We start from the raw sequence: 22,014 nt of genomic DNA, 5'->3' as shown, positions 1-22,014 counted from the left end.
TCAACAGGTCTGGGAGGGACCTGCGATACTAACAAGCTCCCAGGAGATGCAGCACTTGATCCATGGATGATATTTTCAGCTGCAAAATCTTACATAAGCTGTGCAATGAAATTTTGCAATTTGCCAAGTACTATTTCCTTATACATATAAAAGACAGAAGCTTTCCAATGTCCAAGCTAGTTCAAGTATATATTTGCTTTAAATGGTCAAAGAATCTTTGGAAGTTAATTGCTCTGTGCAGATTTTCTTTCTTTTGCGTTCATGACAAAGCTAAAGGAGTGAGAAAAAGATAAAATTGACCAAAGCTATAATCCAATAAATGAGTTCATTCTCTCATAATTTATAGGATAAACAAGAAATAAGAAGCAGGGCTTCTCTGGTGGTGCAAGGAGTTAAGCATAGTGCTATGAAGCTGTCCACAGCCACTGCAGCACTAGTTTGATCCCCAGCAGGCCAGGGAGCTATCCACATGGCGCAGCAGACCTCTCCTGTCTCGCCCACTGCTCCCCTCAGTGGTGTATTTCAGTCAGTCTGCCTGTTCTGTCCCCTGCTCTGTCTCTGGTGAATCCTCTCATAAACACGCCCAGCCCCCACAACCTCTGGCCTGTACCCCGGTTCTTGTATGCATAAATAAAGAAATCTTAAAAGAAATCTTTAAAAAAAATAAGAAGCATGTACATCACAGTTAAAGCAAAAAGCATCAAATGCCTTATTCTTTTTGATGAAGCACAATGCTTTAAGTGTATTCCTATTAAGTAATACATATGTGGATATAAAAATATACTTAAATAAGTGAATATGATAAAGTTAAGTCAGTAACAGTTGTTACATAAAGGTTGTCAAGACAATCACTGACTATTGTTACACTTTTACTTAAGTAATATCTCCTTTCTTGGAAGTACTACTTCAGACTCCTGCGGGGGCGGAGTGTTCCTCTCAGGATTTCACTCTGGCCTTGACTGGGAGGAGGGCAAAGCTTGACTTTGCAACCTCCTTTCATGCCTTTCCCCCTTTTTGGCAATCATTGCCACTAGTTATGGGCCCTGATCAGGCTCTTGGCCAGTAGGCTATTCTGGAAAAATATCCCCAATTCAACATGCACCTCAATATCACCTCCACAACCAACACTACCACCATCAACAGCAAAATTCATTGAAGACTTTCACTTAAATTTTGATCCTCCCACACTGAACATTCTCTCTCTCTCTCTCTCTCTCTCTCTCTCTCTAATCTAACAAAAATAAAACCTGTCACTATCTTTCTTCTATTTTACAAGAAACTTGCCAACAGGTAATAACTATGTGTGTGTGTATGTGTGTGTGTGTGTGTATAATATGCATATATATGTAACTATATAAACCATATATATTTACTACAAAAATCTTGTCAACAGATTATGAATGGGTAAATGGAAGTAAACAGTAGTGGGAAAATTTTGAAGATATCTAGTGATAATAATAGCCAATACTGAAGGTGCTCATGGTGTGCTGTTCTCAGCATTTTGCACCGATTAATTCCTGCAGGCCCTGTGGTCTTCTGATGAGCCAACGTGCTATTGACGTCTTCAGTCAGTAAGAAGTACTTGTTTTGGGGCCCTCTCTGGTGGCGCACGGGCTTAAGCATCAGCACTATGAAGCTATCCATAACTACTGCAGCATGAGCTTGATCCCTGGCCAGGGAGCTAGCCCACATGGCGCAGACCTCTCCTGTCTGACCCGCTACTCCCCTCAGCAGTGTATTTTAGTCAACCTGCCTGTTATGCTCCCCGCTCTGTCTCTGGTGAATCCTCTCACTTCCCCCCACCCCCCGTCCCTCTGGCCTGTACTTCAGTTATTGTATGCACAAATAAATATTTATTTATTTAAATTAAAAAAAGAAATTAGTTGACAGTATGCGTTTCTCTGGATATGATTATATTATATATACATATATTACAATTTTTGGTTTTTAAAATCACTCCTAGTTAATATGGTATTATTCAATATGGTAACCACTAGCCATATATGGTTCTCGAGCATTTGAAATTGGCTAATATAAAATGAGGCATGCTATACGTGCAGAATACACACAAGATTTTGAAAACAATTTAAAAAAAAGAATGCAAAACCCCTTTTTAATACTTGAGATTGATTAATGGTTGAAATACAGTATTTGATATATCAAGGGTTAAGTATAACATATTACTAATAAAATAAATTACTAGTAATTTAGTAATACATTTTTACTGATCTCATCAACTTTTTTCCTTCCTTTTTCATTGCGGTTAACTAGAAAAATTGTTAAATTACCTCTGCCTGATTTCACATTTCTTTGAAACAGCACAACACCAGGAGTACATAGTCCGAATCTGTTCGAGAACCTATGGTTGGATAGGTGTTGGTGGCCATAGACAAGGTCCTACCTCCCCCAGGTATATTTCTATCGCATGACCTGCTTCTTGATTTAAACCAATGATTCTCAGCTCTGATGTCACAGTAGAATTATCTTGGAAGTTTATGTAGCCTGGCTGCCTGGGCCCATCTGCTGAGGTTCTGATTGTGTAGCCTGGGCATCAGGAGTTTTAAAAGCCTGCAGTTGCTCCCCACTCTGTCTCTACCCCCACACCTCTGTCCTACACTCCAGTTCTTCTACGCAAAAAAAAAAAAAGAAAGAAAGAAAGAAAGCAAGCCTGCAGATGATTTGAAGAAGCTGAGAACCTAGTTCAAACAGTGGCAGCAGCATTGAGTTCTGGCCTCAGACAGACAGATGGCACTGTTTGCTGCGGGGCCCGGCTCATGCTTTGATTATCTCTGGTTGGAATTGGAGAAGACATTGTGAAAGAGATGAGACAAGTCACAGCCTGCTTGTTGGCAAGGAGTCTTGTCTGCTCTTATGAAATCTACTGTATGAAAGCAAACCCACCCTCCAGAGTCATGGGGGAAAAAAATCAGAGAAAAGGAATAAATGGAGCTAAATAAAAGCGAAAACGTCTTTAGTTGTGTGAGGTGATAATTCCCCCAGGTGACCAAGGATTTCAGAGGTGCAGGGCCCCCCTCATAACCTCCACCACTATAGGGGCTGAGAGATGCATGCAGATGGGTCAGGGAGGGCAGTCTCAACGTGGAGCTGAGTCCAACCTTGGTCACCCTTTGTCCTGGGGTTCTGAGCTCCTCCCCCTCCAAGTTGGCTGCACAAGGTGGGCTGGATGCAGTGGTCCCACTGTATTTAGTCAAAAGAAATAAATACTCTGGTTCATTACTATAGGGACAGACTGAATTAGAGGACCTCAGAATTCTGGAAAGTTCCACTTGGGAATGTAAGGGTAAATTAGAATTGAGTGAAGCTGCCTACTGTGTCCCCAACTGCCTCACTTCAATCCAGGCGTCCCTGGGGAGATTTTCCTGCTGCACCAGGCAGAACTTACGTGTATTCCAGATCTTTCTGAATAATTTTTTTTTTAATTTTTTTTTTATAGAGGCATGTTTTATTTATTTTATTTGTTTGTTTTGTTTATACATGCACTGGGTACAGTCAGAAGCGCGGGAGGGTGAGAGAATTCACCAGAGTCAGAGCAGGAGCAGAGCAGGCAGAAGGACCGAAGTACACTGCTGAGGGGAGCAGCGGGCGGCAGGAGAGGTCTGCGCGCCATGTGGGACCCTCCTCCAGTGGCCGGGGAGCAGCCGGGGATCGAACCGGCGCCGCAGAGGCCGCGGGCAGCTTCGCAACCTAGCGCTCAACCGCTGCGCCACCGGGGAGGCCCTTTCTGAATAATTTTTTTGGAAACTTCCCGTGCCTACTTTTCCTGGCAAAGTGAGAGTTCATGTTGGAAAATTTAATGCCCACTCCCACCCATGTTGGAGAAAAATAGATCTTCAAATAATAGCCTGTTCTCTGCAACAAACACTAGATATTTCCCCCCACCTCTTCCACTATCCCTCCCTCCCTTCCCCCCTATTTCCATCTCTTCCTTCTTTCACAATCCTGTTCACAATTCTGCAATGCTATATGAATATTTCCTTATTTCCAACCTGATTTTGGTTAACTAAATGACAAACAACTTTGGCCTAAAATTCATCAAGAAAATGCTCTAAGGCAAGGGTTTCATACACAGCAGAGCAGCTCCATTGCTTTCATCTGTTGCAAGCCAGTCCTCAACACAAGGTCTTTTTTTTTTTTTTTTTTTTTTTAAAGAAAATGGTCTGGAAAATGATGGGCTTTAGCATTTTACTATCAGTTACTGCCATGTTGTTAAAATACCTGCATTCCATGAGCAGTCCCATTCTTCTCAGACATTTGGGGAGCAATCCAGCAATGCTGTTAATAACCAAGGAGCTTGCTCATTTAAACTCTCCAAAAATGGGGCCTCCCCGGTGGTGCAGCGGTTGAGCGCTGGGCTGCGAAGCTGCCTGCAGCCTCTGCAGCACCAGTTCTATCCCCGGCCGCTGGCGAGGGTCCCACATGGCACGCAGACCTCTCCTGCTGCCCGCTGATCCCCTCAGCAGTGTACTTCGGTCCTTCTGCCTGCTCTGCTCCCCGCTCTGGCTCTGGTGAATTCTCTCACCCTCCCGTGCTTCTGAATGTAACCAATGCTTGTATAAATAAATAAAAATAAATAAATAAAATAAACTCTCCAAAAATGAAAGATGATGCAGGTAAGAGCAGCTCAAGGGACGTAGAGCCACATTTCTGAATGAAAGCATTCATGCCTGGGTTTCCTGTCTTTTGTGTTTACTTATGCATGTAAAGTTATAACTTCCACATGACACTAAGTCATTTTAACAGTTTCTATTTCTATTCTGTGTCCCCAAGGGGGGAATATTTGGCCATGCATACAAAATGGGAAAAAAGAATCCTTTCCTCTGGCAGGTTTTCAACTTTTATAACATATTTTTAGACTTTAAAATATAGTCTAAATATATTTTAGACTATGTATATTTTCACTCTCTACTTAAGCCTTCCAAACTTCACCAAAATCTGTTTCCTGACAATTTGAGAAGTGAGAAATGTCTGTGTGGAGGAAAAAAGTGAAGACACATGTTGTGTTGTCATTTCAGCAGGGAAATATTGCCCAATGACCAAACCAGGAGCTGTCTCGTGATGTTTTCTGCTGCTCACACTAATTTTTCCTAATTTGACCTTTCTCTCATCTTACTAAAGGCAGCTTCCCCTCCAGATATTGTGACCTGCCTAAAGTCAGCAGCATACTGATTTGGAAGGACATGATGATCTTAATTTGGAAGGTGAGAGGATAGCTACATGGATTAACTATCACTTTTAACTCATTATAAGAAATAGGTAGTGCATTCAGCACCATTCTGCTCTTTAAGTATCTATGCTCCTGATGGATACTTAAAGAGCAGAAGAACTTATGAGGTCGACAGGATTTTATGAAGCACCTACTATCTGCAAGGTACAGTTCCAGACACAGGGAATATGGTAGCAAGAATTTCTGCCCTGTCAATTTTGAAGCATCACCAAACTCTCAGCAAGAGACTGCAGAGGTTGTACAATAACAAGCCTAGTAGTTTCCAGGGCCCAGCTAACTCCCTTTCTGATTAACTGTGATTTTTCTTAAGTCCAACTAATCCTAAACCAAGTAGTATCTTACATAACAATGGAAATCCTTGCAGGTTGGAACACTATCTTTTCCTTATCAGCACATATGTTGCTAAAAATGTACATTTTCCAGTTGACTCTCTAGGGATTTTCTAACCCATGGATTTTATGTATACATGACATAGTGTGGTGCATAATTGTATTTTGCTTCTGAAAGAAAAAAAGACAACCAGAATATTTCAAAAATTATTTTCACACATGATTATCGTACAGTATTACAAGGTATTATGTGCAAAATTCCATTTAAAAAATCATTTACAAAAGGAAGTACAACACAGCTTGTGCTGAGGGTTCTAGATGGACAGCAAAAGCTAGAGAAGATACAAAGTACAAAGCCAACCAAATCAGATGACTACGTTTCTTCACACAGTACAATAACAGGTTGCTTTTGACACAACCTGTGTTACATTGATACAAGACCCTCACACTTGGTACACACCCAGACAGATCTTATGAAACATATATTTAAATTCACCATACATTCTTATAATACAGATGCGCTTTTTGGTGTATTTGCAAACTCGTTTCCAAACAGCATCTGATTTAAATCAATGAAAGTTACATTATCTATTAATTGATTTTTACCTCCAATAAGTTGATGCCTTTAGTTTTGATGTAGGTGGAAAAGGGGAAAAAACAGTCTTTATTTTTTCTTGTGGGGTTTCAAAACTGTTTCCAAAAGCAAATAACAAGTGGATAGATTTTGCCAAATCTCACTGCATTATTTACAGTATTTTCAGAATAGGTGCTTCCTTTCATCTCCTTTTCCAAAGTCCTTCCAGGAGCCTGAACCAGCAGACTATACTCCTTAGTCCATTGTTAGAATTTGTATTTCTCTCTCGACCTTTCTCTACATTCATTTCTCTCTCGATTCTCAACATCGCTTGATTAAACCATGAAAAAGTACAATATCACCGCATGTGAACAAGGTAACGGCATATCAGAGTTCCAAAGGCATTCTGTGGCCAGTGTCAGTAATACATTGCTTTAAGAAATCCAGCAGTCTCTCCCCACAAAGTTGCCAAAAATCCAGTTACAGAAGAGAGACTTTTAAAATGCAATACTCTCAAATCCAGCAAGAGATTTCTTTTTGAATATTAAATGTTAAAATCACATGCATAATTATAGAATATTTTAAAGTTACAAAAATATTTTAAAAACCAATCCTGACAGTTTACCTGCAACTGCTATAAACATTTCTATGAAATATATAAAAACACAAAGGCTCTTTGTAAAAAAAAAAAAAAAGAAAGAAAGAAAAGAAAAAAGGGAGGCGGGGAAAGATGGAGGAGAGAAGGACCTGACGCACTGCATCGGACAGTCTTGTCGAACAACACCTGCTGTTGAATTCAAGAGGACACCTTGTACCTTAAATGTTTATTCAGCACTTAGTCAAACACGTGAGCCATCCTGGAACCTGGCTGGGAGGGGGGTGAGTAGCAAAACCTCCAGACATTTGAATCATCAAATGTAATTCTCCATCTCTGAAGGAGAAGCCTACTATTTCCTAAACTTCAGCCACCTTGCTTAGACGATATGACTAAGATGCCCTTGACCAAGTGGGCCTGAGGATGGCTTAGTTGCTGAACTGAGGAGTCCCCAAGGAGGTGACTTCGTTTCAAGCACAACTATGTGGAAGCTGGAAGGCAAAGTTCCTAACCCCCCTTTGGATGCACCACTGGGAAGTCCCACACGTCTTCTATGAGGTGGTGAGGTCTTCTTCCCCGTTCTGGAAGATGACACCATAAGGATCATTCTTGATGCGCTTGTAGACAAAATGGAAGATGTGTGGTTGTGGTCGGCTATGCAGCTCAGCCTTGATTTTTTGGGGGTAAGTGTCCTCTGCCAGCTGCTGCCACGTTTCATCAACAAAGAGGAAGAGGCTGTACTCCTCAGGGTCCCCCACCTTAAACTTTTCAGCACATAGCTGACACACGTCCTCGGTGGTGACGTAAGGCCTCACAAGGAGGGTCTTTCCCGTGCAGCCACTGTTAACCTCCTGGAATGCAACGCGAAGGTAATTCTGCAGGTGGAAGAGAGATGCAGGGGACAAAGTGAGAAGGGGAAATGAGCTGGAGTATGAAGGGGTGGGAGGAAAGGTCTAACTTGTGAGCCATTTTCAGGCTCTGGCTCTTGAGAATACCTGATGTCAGGACACAAGCTTTCGAAATGCAAGGAAAGAGGCTAATCTGAATTTGGACAGTGGAAAGAATAATTATATGGACTGAGTTGTACTTAAATTCACTACAAATATAAGATGCAGGGAGTCCATTTAGCCCTGTTTTGACCTTTCAGCATCTCTAAAAGGGCCTGATTAGAAGTCCCTGGCTAATAGTGTGAACCAGATCCAAAGTCAGGTTTATTCCCATCTTGAAAAAGAAACCAAACAGCAGAAGAGTCAGAACCAGGAGTCAGTAGGAAGAGACATTTGAAAAATGTAGACACAACAGTACAGACTAGACTCACTTTTAACTAACTTTTTCTGACAGCTAAGCGAAGGCAATGATGTATGTTAGGTTAAGCCATAAAACACTGATATTTGACTACTTTTCATCTTTCCAAATGGAAATTTTATGTGGTTCAACCTAATACCAGGTTCTGAGTGCCACGTGGAACAAGTCAGTGGGAGGAGAATGTTGATTCTGCCAAAAGCCTTTGGAGATGGAGCTGACTACATACAAAGTGGCCTTGCAGGAGTGTAAAAGGAGAAGTCTGCAGGGCTGGCACAGTGAGTAGAGCCAGTAATACACCATTGTGAAATACAGTAAACCCGTGATCTCACACACAAAACCCAGATGAGGTGCAAAGAATCCTACACCCAAATCAGGCTCACTGAGATTTTCTGCCCCTGGAGAACTCCAGTTTCCACTTCTTTAGAAGTTACCACATCCAGTTGAGTTAGATTTTTAGACAGCAAACAAATACATCTTCCTTCTCTAAACCTGGCAATTCTAGTCAGGAGAGGAGAGAAGTGGTCCCACACGGCTACCATGAGGTTTACTGGGATCATGAAGGAAAATTTCTTGGGAAGGACAGTGCACTCTGACCATCTGGAATTCAAAAACCTTAGCGTGCATGCACACTTCATTTTACCAGTCCCTCCCTCTCCTATCCCATTCTGGCCCCCAACGCTTGGCTTGCACACTTGGTATGCACTTACTCATTGGCTCCTAAGAACTTCATGAAGGATGTCTACTCCATGAGATCAGTGGAAGAACTGTTCACACGGCTAGTGGTGGTGGAGCCAGCACTCCGGGGCCCTTGGCCCTGTGGGGTGCTGCTTCTGCACTGTGATGAGGCTTGTGTATGTGTCTATCACCTCTAATGAGGAGTTCTGAGTAGAGTTTTGTGTCTGAGTGCTTGTTTTTATACCAAGTTGGGTGCTGACACTTCTCTTGGGTTATAGTCTGAGAAGGTCAGTATCTCGAAGGTGAGCAAGGCTGGGGGCCAAGGGGAGAGGAGAGTACAGAAGGAGGAGCCCCATGGTGACTAGAGGTCTCTAGGTTAGAAGCTCCAGACAGAGAAGTGGAGACAGAGGAAGTTGCTGGTGGCTGATAGGGAGATAGAAGAATGAGGCTTTCATTTCCTCAGGAGTCCCCTCCTAGGACTGCCAATAAGCCAGTGTCCCAAGGGTGTGCATGTGCTAAGTCGCTTAGCACAGAGACTATTCTTCAAAAACTAAAGGGGTGGGGTAGCACAAAGTATGCCTTTCTGCTTTCTAAATTTAAGTGCTTGGGAAGCCCTTTCTGAGAATAGCGCCTTCTTGGAGAAGCCACTAATCTTGCCTCTCCCCAGTGGGCTGACTTTGACCCAATGTATACTTAAAAAAAAAAAAAAAAGCATTATTTATTATGCATACGAGAACTGGGGTACAGGCCAGAGGTGTGGGGGTGTGAGAGGATTTACCAGAGACAGTGGGAAACAGAACAGGCAGATTGGCTGAGATACACTGCTGAGGGGAGCAGCGGGCAAGACAGGAGAGGTCTGCTGCAGCGTGTGGGTCACCTCCCTGGTGGGGGATCGAACTCATGCTGCAGAGGCTGAGGAGAGCTTCATAGTGCTGCATCTTAACCCCTCGCACCACCAGGGAGACCCACAAATGTATACTTTTGAGTATTTTCAGAGTATTAAGAGGGCAAATAAAGGCAATCCCCTTAAGTCTGGACATAGGGACAAATCTGTCCTGCTTGGAAATTCACCATGTGGTACATAGAAACAAAACACGATCGGGCTTTTTAAGTGATTAGCAGGCTCCTCATCATTTCACAGACTATTAGCACAATGAGGGTGTTTGCGTTGGGTAAAGATCTCTAGAACCCTAATCTGCTTCTCCTCCCTAAGAAAAAAGCTCTTTGAGACTCCCATATTCCTGGCCATCAGCACATGGTCATGGAAAATTCTGGATGGCAAACCAGCAGGACTTGGTTCAGATGTTCATACTAAACTCTTGCCCGACCAGCTGTCAGAGCTGATGCTGCCACTGCAATTCTGGGATCCTCCGGTCTTGGGGTTGGACACAGGAAAGGGAAGGAGAGGAAGGAAGCCACCGCTGTGCCTCTCCCTCTTTCAAGCAAGACCAGGCGAACCTGGTGCTAAATGGCTGTATCCACGGAGCCAGTGTCCTGACTAAATAAACACCTCCTACCAGGGCCAAGAGTTTCCTGCTTTTTCACATTCCATCTGCTCAGGAGTCCAACACCCTTCTGAATACCCTGAGGGGGGATTCCCACCTTAATTGTTTCCTTAAAGGCAGCAAAACTTGTGCCATCCCGTATCTATTTTTAACTTAAGGAAAGAGAGAAGTGAAACAACCAGGCACAGTGGTTTAAAATATCCCTTTACTGTTCAATGACTGGCAAAGGCGTCACCTTGGGCGCCCTGAGCTGCAGGTGCCCCTGTGAGCAGCTCTGCCTTCCTGGAGGACAAAGGAATAGCAGGCCCCACAGCCATCGCGTCCCGCTGCGTACCTGAAAGTCGTCCACCGATGGGATGGTCCGGTTGGTGGTTCTCCGCTTGTGCCACTGCCTCAGGGTGTCTCTGGCCTCTGAGCTGAGCAGTCTTGCTGCTTGTTCTTCTTGAAAGTTCTTTATCAGAGAGAGTGCTCCATAGGCGCTTGTCAAGTAATAGCCTCCTGGAAAGGGCAGAAGGGGTGAGTTTCAGTCGGGGGCCAAGAGAAGTAAGGCCATTTCATTCTTGACATTTTTTCTCACACGCCTTTCCTGTGGGACCACAGAGGCACATCCCCATGGATGTACTGGTGGCCCAGGCCCACATGGGGGCAGGATGACAACACCTTGTTTCCACTGAGAGAATTTCCATTCCAGTGTGTGAGACACAAAACCTCTAAATTATCTTTTTTAATTATTGTATTTATTTTTTAAAGATTTATTTATTTATGCATACAAGAGCTGGGGTACAGGCCGGAGGTGTGTGTAAGGGGGGGTGGGGGAGAGGATTCACCAGAGACAGAGTGTGGAGCAGAACAGGTAGAATGACTGAAGTACACTGCTGAGGGGAGCAGCAGGCAAGACAGGAGAGATCTGCTGCACCATGTGGGTAGCTCCCTGGCTGGCCAGGGATGGATAGCTTCACAGTGCTGTGCTTAACCCCTTGTGCCACCAGAGAGGGCCTTTTTAAAATTATTATTTTATTAGATTTATTTATTTATTTTCCTACATCATTGTTTATTTTTGGACAGTATTTGGTTTTTTTCCCTTGGGTGTAGTCCCTGGAGTTCTCCCATCACTAAAGCACATGAAATCCATCATGGCAATCCCCTGTGCTCTTCCCTCCCCTGTTTTGACTTCTCTCCTCCCACTTCCCATGCTGGATGTCTCAGCTGGCAAGTCTTGTCTTTCTCCTGACCCTTTAAAAACTCTCAGTTATTTAAGTGCAATTGTGACAGTGCAGTGCTTTGCCAGAAAAAGTCAGGGCCCGGATGCCTGATGGAGGTGGGGAGGCCTGTAAAAGAGGCAAGGTCAGCTGCCCCAAGGCCAGAAACATTTGCCTTAGGGATAGGCATCCACTTACCTCCTGGCAATACCTGCACTGGGGTTTTTCTTTCAGGAATTAAGACTTTGTAAATTTTAAGTAAACTACACATATTGAAAGAATTGCAGCATATGCAAGTATGTTCAGGAAAATCTGGGTACTTGAAAATGACCTCTCCCTCTTGATTCCCTTTCTTATTCTGGATCTAAAGCAATATGACAAAGAAGAAAAAATAATTTACAAGGAAAAGGAAGTATGTTCCTTTGATCATGCATTTAGGAATGATTTCTTGCATCTCTTGAGTGGTAGAGGGCTTACCACACAGTGAGATTCCTATACATAAATGTTTTCATAATTTTTTGTCTTAAATTCTAGGTGCTCTAGGAGGATCTTGTAAACGGCAAGACTGAGCACCACTAGGGGGCGCCCCTAATTTTAAATTAGGGAATTTTGAATTCCCTAATTGGGTCCAACATACTCTAAATTGACAGACTTTCTTTGTCAAAAAACCTGTTGACTCCTATCATGAGCTCAAGCCAGGTGCAGAGCAGGGGGTGAGTCTGTAAGAAAGAACCTAAATGCCTACTGTCCAGAAGTTTATCAATTTATTAAAAGACACTAGTAATTTATTCCTGCAGGGAACATTAGTTATAGTTGTTGGTGAACAAATTTTATATAAAAGTATCACTTTCATGACCATAGTGTTCAGCAGCTAATGCAAAACCCTGAAAAACTCTCTTTCTGCTCCACCAGTGACAACGTTCAAGATGTCAAGTGGACCATAACCTGGGTCACGAGCAGCATTTGCTGAGAATCACACTGGACATGCAACAAGAAAGAAACACACCTTTGTTGTTTTGGGTCACTGATGAAGATACAGCAGCATCTTGCTCCCTCTTTGCTTGCTCCTATAAGATGTCAGGCTTTTGGTTCTTTGAATAGTGCACTGACCCTACCACCTAGGTGTAAGTTCACCTGCAGCCTCCAAAATGCCAGTACAGTTTTGAGATGCCTATTTTCACTAAATATTTGCCCCATGAGAAAATCAGGACATAATTTGAGTGTGAAACTGAGGAGTGCAGAATTTAAATTCCATGCAGTGGATTTTAGGAGATAAAGATTTGGATGTAAGTATTGGATGTAAGTATTCAAGAAAGGCTGCACAGAGCTGTCAGTTTTGGAACTGGGACCGAGTGGGACTGTTACATTCAAGTTTGGAAGGGAGAGTATTTCCTCTGGACGTCAAATTTTAGACTCCAGGGTTCTGAGCTTTTTAGGCAACTAAGGAGAACTCAAAATGCTAGAAACACAAAATTGACCATACTTTGAAGCATGTGGATGCAATTAGAGAAAGGTTTTAAATTCCAGAAAAATACAGCCATACCACAAGAGCTGTGCACTTAAAAGGAATTCCATGACTCCTTTTCGGTAAATGAAAATACCTGCTTAAACAGCAGAAAGGAGACAAGGGCTGTTGTCCCCCAAGCCAGAAAGGGCTTTGGGGAGGCTGAGCAAGGCCGGATCTGAAATATATCTTTGTGCTCTGCAACCTCTTCCTTCCAGTCTGCATAGCTTTGGTTTGCTGATGTGCAGGCCTGGGCTGTAACCACAGCCCACTGGACAGGGCAGCCCTGCTGCTCTCCCTGGGAAGGCGGCCAAGGAGGATGAGATGTACTGAAGGGGAGACAGACACTAGTCCCAGCTCGCCAATTGCCCATATGTTTGTCAACTGGTCCTGGGCTCTCCCTTCATGATTCCTGGAGAGGAGGACAGCTACCTGCCCATCTGTCACCACTACAGTGCCCAGGGCAGTGCCTTGCTCTGGGGAAATGCTCTGGGATAAGGTGGCAGGAAATGGCTGTCTTGATCCTTGGGTCACAAGATATAAACATATTTGTTTTCAGCACATATTGTCAGCAATGGGATGGTCACTTTTTTTTTTTTTTTAAGATTTATTTATTTTTTGCGTAGAAGAACTGGAGTGCAGGCCAGAGGTGCAAGGACTGGATTCACCAGAGACAGAGTGGGGAGCAAAACAGGCAGATTTACTGAAATACACTGCTGAGGGGAGCAGCAAGTGAGACAGGAGAGATCTGCGGCGCCATGTGGATTAGCAACCTGGCTAGGAATGTATCTCAGGCTGCAGTGGCTGGTGATAGCTTGATAGTTGCTGAGGCTAACTCCTGCTAACTAACTCCTGCGCCAGGGAGTGGACTTTTCCTAAAGCTCCAACAGTTTGACACATTTTTACTAGAGTTAAAAATGATTGAAGCCCTTCTCACCACCACGCGCCCCTTCTCTCTGCCCCCCCCCCCAAAAAACATTCTGAAGGCATATAAAATTGTCATAATAATGCAGAAGGAAAAAGGACATCAGGCGTGGAGAATAGGGTCCCTTAGTCTCTGGACAAAACCTCAAGCTTTTTCCACTCCTGCCAAACCCCGGGTCAGAACAGGCACGGAAAGTTCCAGGTAGGGTCTTGGTGTTTTGTCTTGGAGTGTTCAGGCTTGTGAATATTAATGAGGTGTGGTAAAGGGGTGAGAGGGTAGAAGAATGAAAGAAGCTCTCATATCTGGCTGCAGTGGGTGCCAGGAATGAAAAGCTAGTCATCATTGACTCAGAGGACTGTCCGTAGCAAGGGCGCACCTCCTCTGGAAAGTTTCTCTGGAAAGAAAACCAAGCCCTGAGGACTGAAGATACTAAGGAAACTTCAAGGGTGAACAGTGCATGTAAGTTCTCTCCAGGGAAAGTTCTGGAGTAATGAATTCCCTGAAGGATTCTATTAGCACATGGACCCTATTAGCCCACCCAGACCAAAACTCACTGCAGAAAAGAAAAAAAATTCTATTCAACAAATCACTGCTTGGAGTTGTGCGGGCTCTTCTAGGGGTACATGAAAATGGAGTAACAGGGCACAGACTCTGGTTGGCTTTCCTTTAAGAAGACAAACTCATAGAAGTCTCAGCTTATATGAGGCTTCTCTCTCCCAAGACAAACATTCAAATTATTTCCATGATAAAATACCTAATGGATGTGTAAGAAGAAATTTCTGCCAAGACATGTTGGGATTATACAGACACAGGAAGGAAGCTGAATTGCCAGGGTAAACTGAAAGGAAGCAGAACAGATTTTACCCCAGTCTATATCTATATTATATCTATATAAGAATAAGTAGTTGTTACGATTTTTAAAATAGAAAAGAAAATGAATGCTATTTTCATCTTAAAACAAAACTTAAAAAAATGTGAAACCAAAAGCAAGGACTTCAACCATTTCATGATCTAACAGCAGAATATTCTTCTGGCAGTGGGAATATTCTCTAACAAAAGCTGATAATTTCCTCTTGGAATCAAAGAAACCATTTCTTTAAAAAAAAAACGGCATTTATTCTATTGAACTAAATTTTGATTGCCACTAAACTAATCTTGGTGAAGTAGTATGAGTCATTACAATGTTACTTTTTTGTGTGTTTTTCTGACTTTTCCAAATTATGATGTACATGTATTACTTCTGTAATTAGAAAAAAGACAGTACAATCTTTTAAATTGAAAAAAAAATTAAAATTGCAATGAACCAGTAAGATGTCAAAAACACCTGTATAAACTGCTTAGTGGATATGGGATTCTATTTTGGGGAGGATGAAAATGTTTTGGAGCTAAATAGAGGTGGTGGATCGTACACTATTATAAATAAACTAAGTGCAAAGTAAAACTGGATTATTCACTTTCAAATGGTCACTTTTATGTTGTGTGAATTTCACCTCAAAACGAAATCAAACCAAAATAAATCACCCAGTTCCTCCTGTTTTTTTTTTTTAAAGCACGTTACCTTCTCCGTGTAACAGTGATGGGTCTAGAAGCTCCATCATGTACTCAATTTCAGTGTCCAGTTCAAGCATGTCACATTGAGCTATGACGTAGGTCAGGACTGGCAAGAAATCATCGGCTCCATACATCCTCCCTGCGGGGAGGAAGAGAGTAGAGGATGGAAATAACTTGACCAGCATTTCTGTCTTTCATATCTTACTGCTGCTTTTATTAGAGAGCGTGGGGTCACCCTAGGGAAATGTACTATTCATAAACAGAGGTGGGTGTTTCTGGAATCCTGTGTAGCCTGTGACTTCCTAGCGCTCATGTCAGAGATCAGCCGGGACTCACAATTTCAGAATGAATGTCTATTAGTCACACATGAAAGATTTTCCCCTTGCTTTCATAATTTGCTTCAAGTTATTCGATAGAATACTCTCAAATACTTTAACTTTCAGCAAGTGATATAAAGTGTTTACAAAGTACCTACTTTATTATGTTAATCCTCTTGGGTTTTGTTTCTGATTGTTTTCTGTACAGATTAATCATTGCTACAATGACAAGACTTAAATCAGGAATAAATGGCTCTGGATTCAATCTGACCACACAATTTATATAAATGTGTTAATTCAGTATAGGTTGCATATATTACATATGACTAATATATGGCAAAAAAAAATTTGACCTTTATTTCTAGTTTTCATTATAATCCGTGGTTTTCAACTGGGCATGACAATGCCTCCCTCTGCCTCCCAGGAAACATTTGGCATTGTTTAGAGACATTCCTGATTGTCACAACTGTGGGGTGGGGGTGCAAATGGCATCCAGGATGCTGATAAACTTCCTACAGGAAGCCAAACAGCCCCCATGACAAAGAATTACCGGTTTAAGTGCCATTAGTGCTGATGTTGTAAAACTGTGCTACAGGAGAACATAATCTTGGGGAACTTTAATAAGTGACTTCATGAACTATAGAAAATGTTTCTTGTTTTTGAAATATGCTAGCCAATTTCATAGGTGATGATCACTTGCCATCATTACCAGCCCAAGAGCTCACATTTCAATGTCTTCACTTGACAATTTGCAAAGTGCACACACTCCAATCAACTCAAGCAGTGGTTAATAGAGTCTGTGTTTTCCTTCTGTTGCTTCTCCATGAAGCAATTTCACTTGGATGAAAAGTTGGTCATCATCCATAACAGGCTCACTGAAGACCTGGGATTATGCAGGGCTCTATTACTATCCATGAATCATGGTTACTCCTACATCTACAGGAAGCAGCATAGGGAAAATTTGAGGGCTAACTTTCCAGTTCTGTAACTCTTATGAATTCCTTTTACACTACTTCAGTTTGTAGTTGGAGACGGAGCCAATGAAACGATTATAATGGAATTGCATTAGATATGAGTTTCTAACACATGCTGTAGATCATTGATACAAACCCTCATTGGCCCAAATGTGGTAATGACAATTTCCATTATTTCCATAACACTAGGGGCTGTGCATGCATTGTCTCGTTTAATCCCTACTATATGAGTGATAAGGTCATATCCAACGACAGATACTGAATAAACAAACTACAAGGTTGATCAAGGTAGCCAAAGTCCCAGTTAATTAACTCTCATTTACAGAGCTAGGATTTGAATTCAGACTCCAGAGACAGAATATGTATCCACTACTCTGAACTAAATCTAATAAATTGGTATAGCACAAAAATCTGGTTGCCCTGTCTGTTTACTTCTTTTGGTATTATCAACCTGTTGCATGCAACAAAATTGCCACACATCAGAGTAACACTTGTATTTTTGTGAGCTGCTGGGTGAAATTAAGAGCTTGAAATGGAAGAGAAATTGGGAATCAGAATGCCCAATGTCACTGGCTAGGTCGCTGGACACCTCACTGTCCCTGAAAGGAAGAGGGGAAGAGCTGATATTTCAGAGAACCCACCTGAGTTGTTTTCCATGACAGTGTAAATAAGCTTGCAAACCCTCAACAGCAGCATGACTTTCTTTTCAGGAGAATACATCTTCTGCATGGTCATGAACTTGACTTTGATTTTCTCCACATCCACAAAATCAGGGGTTGGGGCAAAGACCCCCAGCTCTTGTGGGTTTCTCTGCCGTACAAGCTGCAGGTTCTCCTTGAGTTGTTTCCAGGAGCCATCAGCCACGTGGAAATCCTTCAGCATGGCCTCCACATGCCCCTTCAGGGGCTTCAAGATGCACTTGTGCATGGCCTTTTCCAACACCACATCTGTCAAAGAAAGAGCAGCTACTGTGACCACTGCCTGGTGAATGAAGAAACGCTTTCCCATGATGGATCTGCAGCTCTCTGCATTGGTCACAGGGCAAATGAGTTGTAACTTCATACTCAATCCGCTATCAAAATTTAGCAGCACTATTGCTTACATGCCAACTTTGTGTGTGTGTGGGGGGGGGGCGCACAGGGGGTAAAACCAGGAAGAGTGAATCTTCCTTAATAAAAATCTTACAGTTTTTCTCATATACAATCAATACAATTGCATATGTTTATTTTAAAAACGATTATGCCTACTCCACTAAAAGCACAGGCAAATCTTCTTCTTCTTTCTTTTTTTTTTTTTTAAGATTTATATATTTATTTATACAAGCACTGGGTACAGTCAGAAGCGCGGGAGGGTGAGAGAATTCACCAGAGCCAGAGCAGGCAGAAGGACCGAAGTACACTGCTGAGGGGAGCAGCGGGCGGCAGGAGAGGTCTGCACACCATGTGGGACCCTCCTCCGGTGGCCGGGGATTGAACCCGCGCAGCAGAGGCTGCAGGCAGCTTCGCAATCCAGTGCTCAACCGCTGCGCCACCAGGGAGGCCCCAAATCTTCTTCTTGATCCTTCAACTGGCCACCCGGTTGACACCTAAGCAAACATGCTTTTTTATTTTTATTTTTTTTAAGTATATTGTAATTTTTTAAATAAGATTTATTTATTTATACAAGAACTGGGGTACAGTCAGAGGCACGGGAGGGTGAGAGAATTCAGCAGAGACAGAGCGGGGAGCAGAACAGGCAGACAGACTGAAGACATTGCTGAGGGGAGCAGTGGGAGAGGCAGGAGGGGTCTGCCGCGCCATGTGGGTTTCTCCCCGGCCAGCTGGGAATAGAACCCACGTGCAGAAGCTGCAGACAGCTTCACAGCGTGGCGCTCAGCCCACTGTGCCACTGGCGAGGCCCCAAACATGCTTTTTTGAAGAAAGAATTTTCATAGAATGAAGGTTCAAGATCCCTTAAAATATCTTCTAAACAAATAAATTCAACTAAAGACACATATTTCTTGGACTGGATTCTGGACCTAAAGTATTTTTATGTCTCTTACTATAAAGGACTTTTCTATAAAGGAAATGTGACATTAGATAAGATTTGAATAAAGCATACAAATTAGGTAATTATGTTAACACTGAATCTGTGTTAATTTTACTATAGTTTCCTAATAGAAATCCTGCTTTTTAGGAAATATACACTGAGTAGTAAGTAACAGGACACAAAATGTGCAAGTAATTCTAAAGTGGCTCAGAAAAGAGGAGTGTGTGTGTGTGTGTGTGTGTGTGTGTGTAAACAAAAAAGATAACGAAGCAAACATGGTAAAGTTCTAGCATTCAAATAATATGGGTGAAGGGTACACAAGATTTCTTTCTAGCATTTCTGCAACTTTTTTGCATGTCTGAAAAGATTTCAAAATAAAATACTAAATTTTTTTTGAAATGTGTTTCTGTACAGAGTTAGGAAACACCTTTAAATATGGGTGACATTAGTTACCTCCTTTCTTGGAATGGCTGCACAATTATTTTAAGTAAATATTCATACTGCTTATCAAAGTAAATAATCTCTCTATTCTTTTTTTTAAATTTATTTATGCATACGAGAACTGGGCTGCAGGCCAGAGGTGTGGGGGGTGAGAGGATTCATCAGAGCCAGAGTGGGGAACAGAACAGGCAGACTGACTGAAATACACTGCTGAGGGGAGCAGTGGGCAAGACAGGAGAGGTCTGCTGCGCCATGTGGGTAGCTCCCTGGCTGGGGATGGAACTCGTGTTTCAGTGACTGAGGATAGCTTCACAGTGCTGCATCTTAACGCCTTGTACCACCAGGGAGGCCCCAATAATCTCTCTATTCTAAAGCACTTTATAAATATCCATTGGCTTATTCTTCTTTTCAAAGGCTTTGAAAGTTACATTCATGATTATGAGTGATAACTACTGTTATAATGAGGTTACCATGAGGGAATAAAAGTCATGACAATGATTAATTAGAAATGTACATGAGTGTTTACAGCACCATTCTTCTTAATACCTCCAAAACTGGAAACAACCCAAAAGCATACCCCAATGGAACGGGTAGAATGGATACATTTGTACAAAGGAACACTACAATGAAATTCAGACAGTGAAAGATTCATTCAATGAAAAAGCACACACTGTTGCTCTGAAGGCAATGTGGATGAATCTCATGCTGCGTGAAAGAAAGACTTTTAAAGAGTATTTTCTTTAACATTTCATTATACAAAAATCAAAAGCAGGCAGGGCCTCCCTGGTGGCTCAAGGGGTTAAGACGCAACCTATGGAGCTGTCTGCAGCCTCTGCAGCATGAGTTTGATCTCTGGCCAGGGAGCAATCCACATGGCGCAGCAGACCTCTCCTGACTTGCCCGCTGCCTCCCTCAGCAGTATGTTTTGGTCAGTCTGCCTGTTCTGGTCTCCACTCTGTCTCTGGTAAATCCTCTCATGCCCCACACCTCTGGCCTGTACCCCAGTTCTTGTATGCATAAATAAATCTTTTTTAAAAAATCAAAAGCAGGCAAAATGAATCTGTAATGACAGAAATCAGGATGGAAGACAGTGAATAGGCCACTTCCTGGGGGGCGGGGATGGTGGTGGTGGTGGGAACATGTTCTAAATATAGGTGGGAGGTGGCTACATGTGTGTGCACATCTGTGAAAATGTGCATTCAACAAGCTGAGCACTGAAGGCTTCTGTAGTTAATTCATTTAAGTTAAGCCCCAATATATACATGTAAATCAAACAAAGAACAACAAAGACCAGCCTGGGATTTTCACCTTGAACCCCAAGGCAACTTCTAACTTCAGAATAAGTCAGGTTAACAGTGGGTTCTGTGCTACTCCTGGGGACAAAGCAGAAAGCTCATGACCTGCAAGCTGAGTAGTTCCCTCATGCAACTCATCCTTGCCTCCAGAAAAAGGATGCCCTTAGGAACAAATGGGGCTGTGAAATTTGTTAGGCGAGTTGGACCAATTACCATTGCCTTTGAACCCCAAATGAAAAAAAAAATAGAGTTAGATTTCTTAGTACACGTTTTATTTTATTTTTTTTTCTTCAAAGATTTATTTATTTATTTATACAAGAACCAGGGTACAGGCCAGATGCGCAGGAAGGTGAGAGGATTCACCAGAGACAGAGCGGGAAACAGAGCAGGCAGACTGACGAATACACTGCTGAGGGAAGAAGTGGGCGCGACAGGAGAGATCTGCTGCGCCATGTGGGACCCTCGCTGGCCCAGGGATCGAACCAATGCTGTAGAGGCTGCAGACAGCTTCACAGCGCGGCGCTCAACCACCTGCGCCATCAGGGGAGGCCCTCTTAGTACACATTTTAAAGGCCATAAATTATTTTTTTAAAGATTTATTTATTTATACAAGCACTGGGGTACAGGCCAGAGGTGCGGGGGGTGAGAGAAGTCACCAGAGACACAGCAGGGAGCAGAACAGGCAGAAGGACCGAAATAAACCGCTGAGAGGAGCAGCAGATGAGACAGGAGAGGTCTGCCATGCCAGGTTGGAATCTCCCTGGCCGGCCAGGAATCACACCTGCACTGCAGAGGCTGCTGACAGCTTCACAGCACTGCGTTCAACCCACTGAGCCACCAGGGAGGCCCAGGCTATAAATTAAAGACTGGTTTGCTTTGATTGGCTTTACTCTTTTTTTTTTTTTAAAGATTTATTTATTTATTTATGCAAGCACTGGGTACAGTCAGAAGCGCGGGAGGGTGAAAGAATTCACCAGAGCCAGAGCGGAGAGCAGAACAGGCAGACTGATGAAGTACACTTCTGAGGGGAGCAGTGGGCATGTCAGGAGAGGTTTGCGCGCCATGTGGGACCCTAGCCAGGCGGCCAAGGATCGAACTGGCGCTGCAGAGGCTGCGGGCAGTTTCACAACCCAGCGCTCGACTGCTGTGCCACCGGGGAGGCCCAGATTGGCTTTACTCTTAATAAATATTTAACAAACATAAGAAATAGGAAATAAGTCCAAATGACAGTAGGCACCTGGTACCTGCATGGTTCTTGCCAATAGGAAAAACCAGGTTCTGCTCATGAAGCAAGACGGGGGAATAATAATTTGAAGAAGCAGAAGGATGAGAAAATCTTTCAGAATATGAACTAATAGAGAAAAAAGGAAGAACTCACGTTTCATATTTACTATCAGCTTTAGTTTTTTATCATCTCTGGTTGCTTTAAATTCAAGAAAATAAAATCTGTTAAATTGTAAAGAACAAAGACACTATTGTAGATGCTTTACATGTACTGACTGTTCCAAACCTCAAAGAAACCCCATAGTTGCAGTACTCTTATTTCTTCATT

The 22,014-nt window shown here is 42.7% G+C and overlaps 1 protein-coding gene across 2 annotated transcripts in view; it reads right to left on the bottom strand.

Moving 5' to 3' along the window:
• Positions 1–7,294: 7,294 nt before the first annotated feature.
• The window catches only part of RIN2 (Ras and Rab interactor 2), a gene marked incomplete at both ends in the record, with an annotated part of 107,323 nt that continues 92,603 nt past the window's right edge, over positions 7,295–22,014 (bottom strand). For both annotated transcript variants that reach the window (XM_084247268.1, XM_084247269.1), the window contains 4 exons: positions 7,295–7,618; positions 10,563–10,726; positions 15,415–15,546; positions 17,340–17,645. In XM_084247268.1, coding sequence (XP_084103394.1) covers positions 7,295–7,618; positions 10,563–10,726; positions 15,415–15,546; positions 17,340–17,645 — 926 coding nt within the window. The remainder of the gene's footprint in view (positions 7,619–10,562; positions 10,727–15,414; positions 15,547–17,339; positions 17,646–22,014) is intronic.

This window comes from Talpa europaea (assembly GCF_964194135.1).
Source record: "Talpa europaea genome assembly, chromosome: 11".
Classification (NCBI taxonomy): domain Eukaryota; kingdom Metazoa; phylum Chordata; class Mammalia; order Eulipotyphla; family Talpidae; genus Talpa; species Talpa europaea.
The sequence above is the reverse complement of the archived record's forward strand: the minus strand, read 5'-3'. Positions and strand labels throughout refer to the sequence as shown.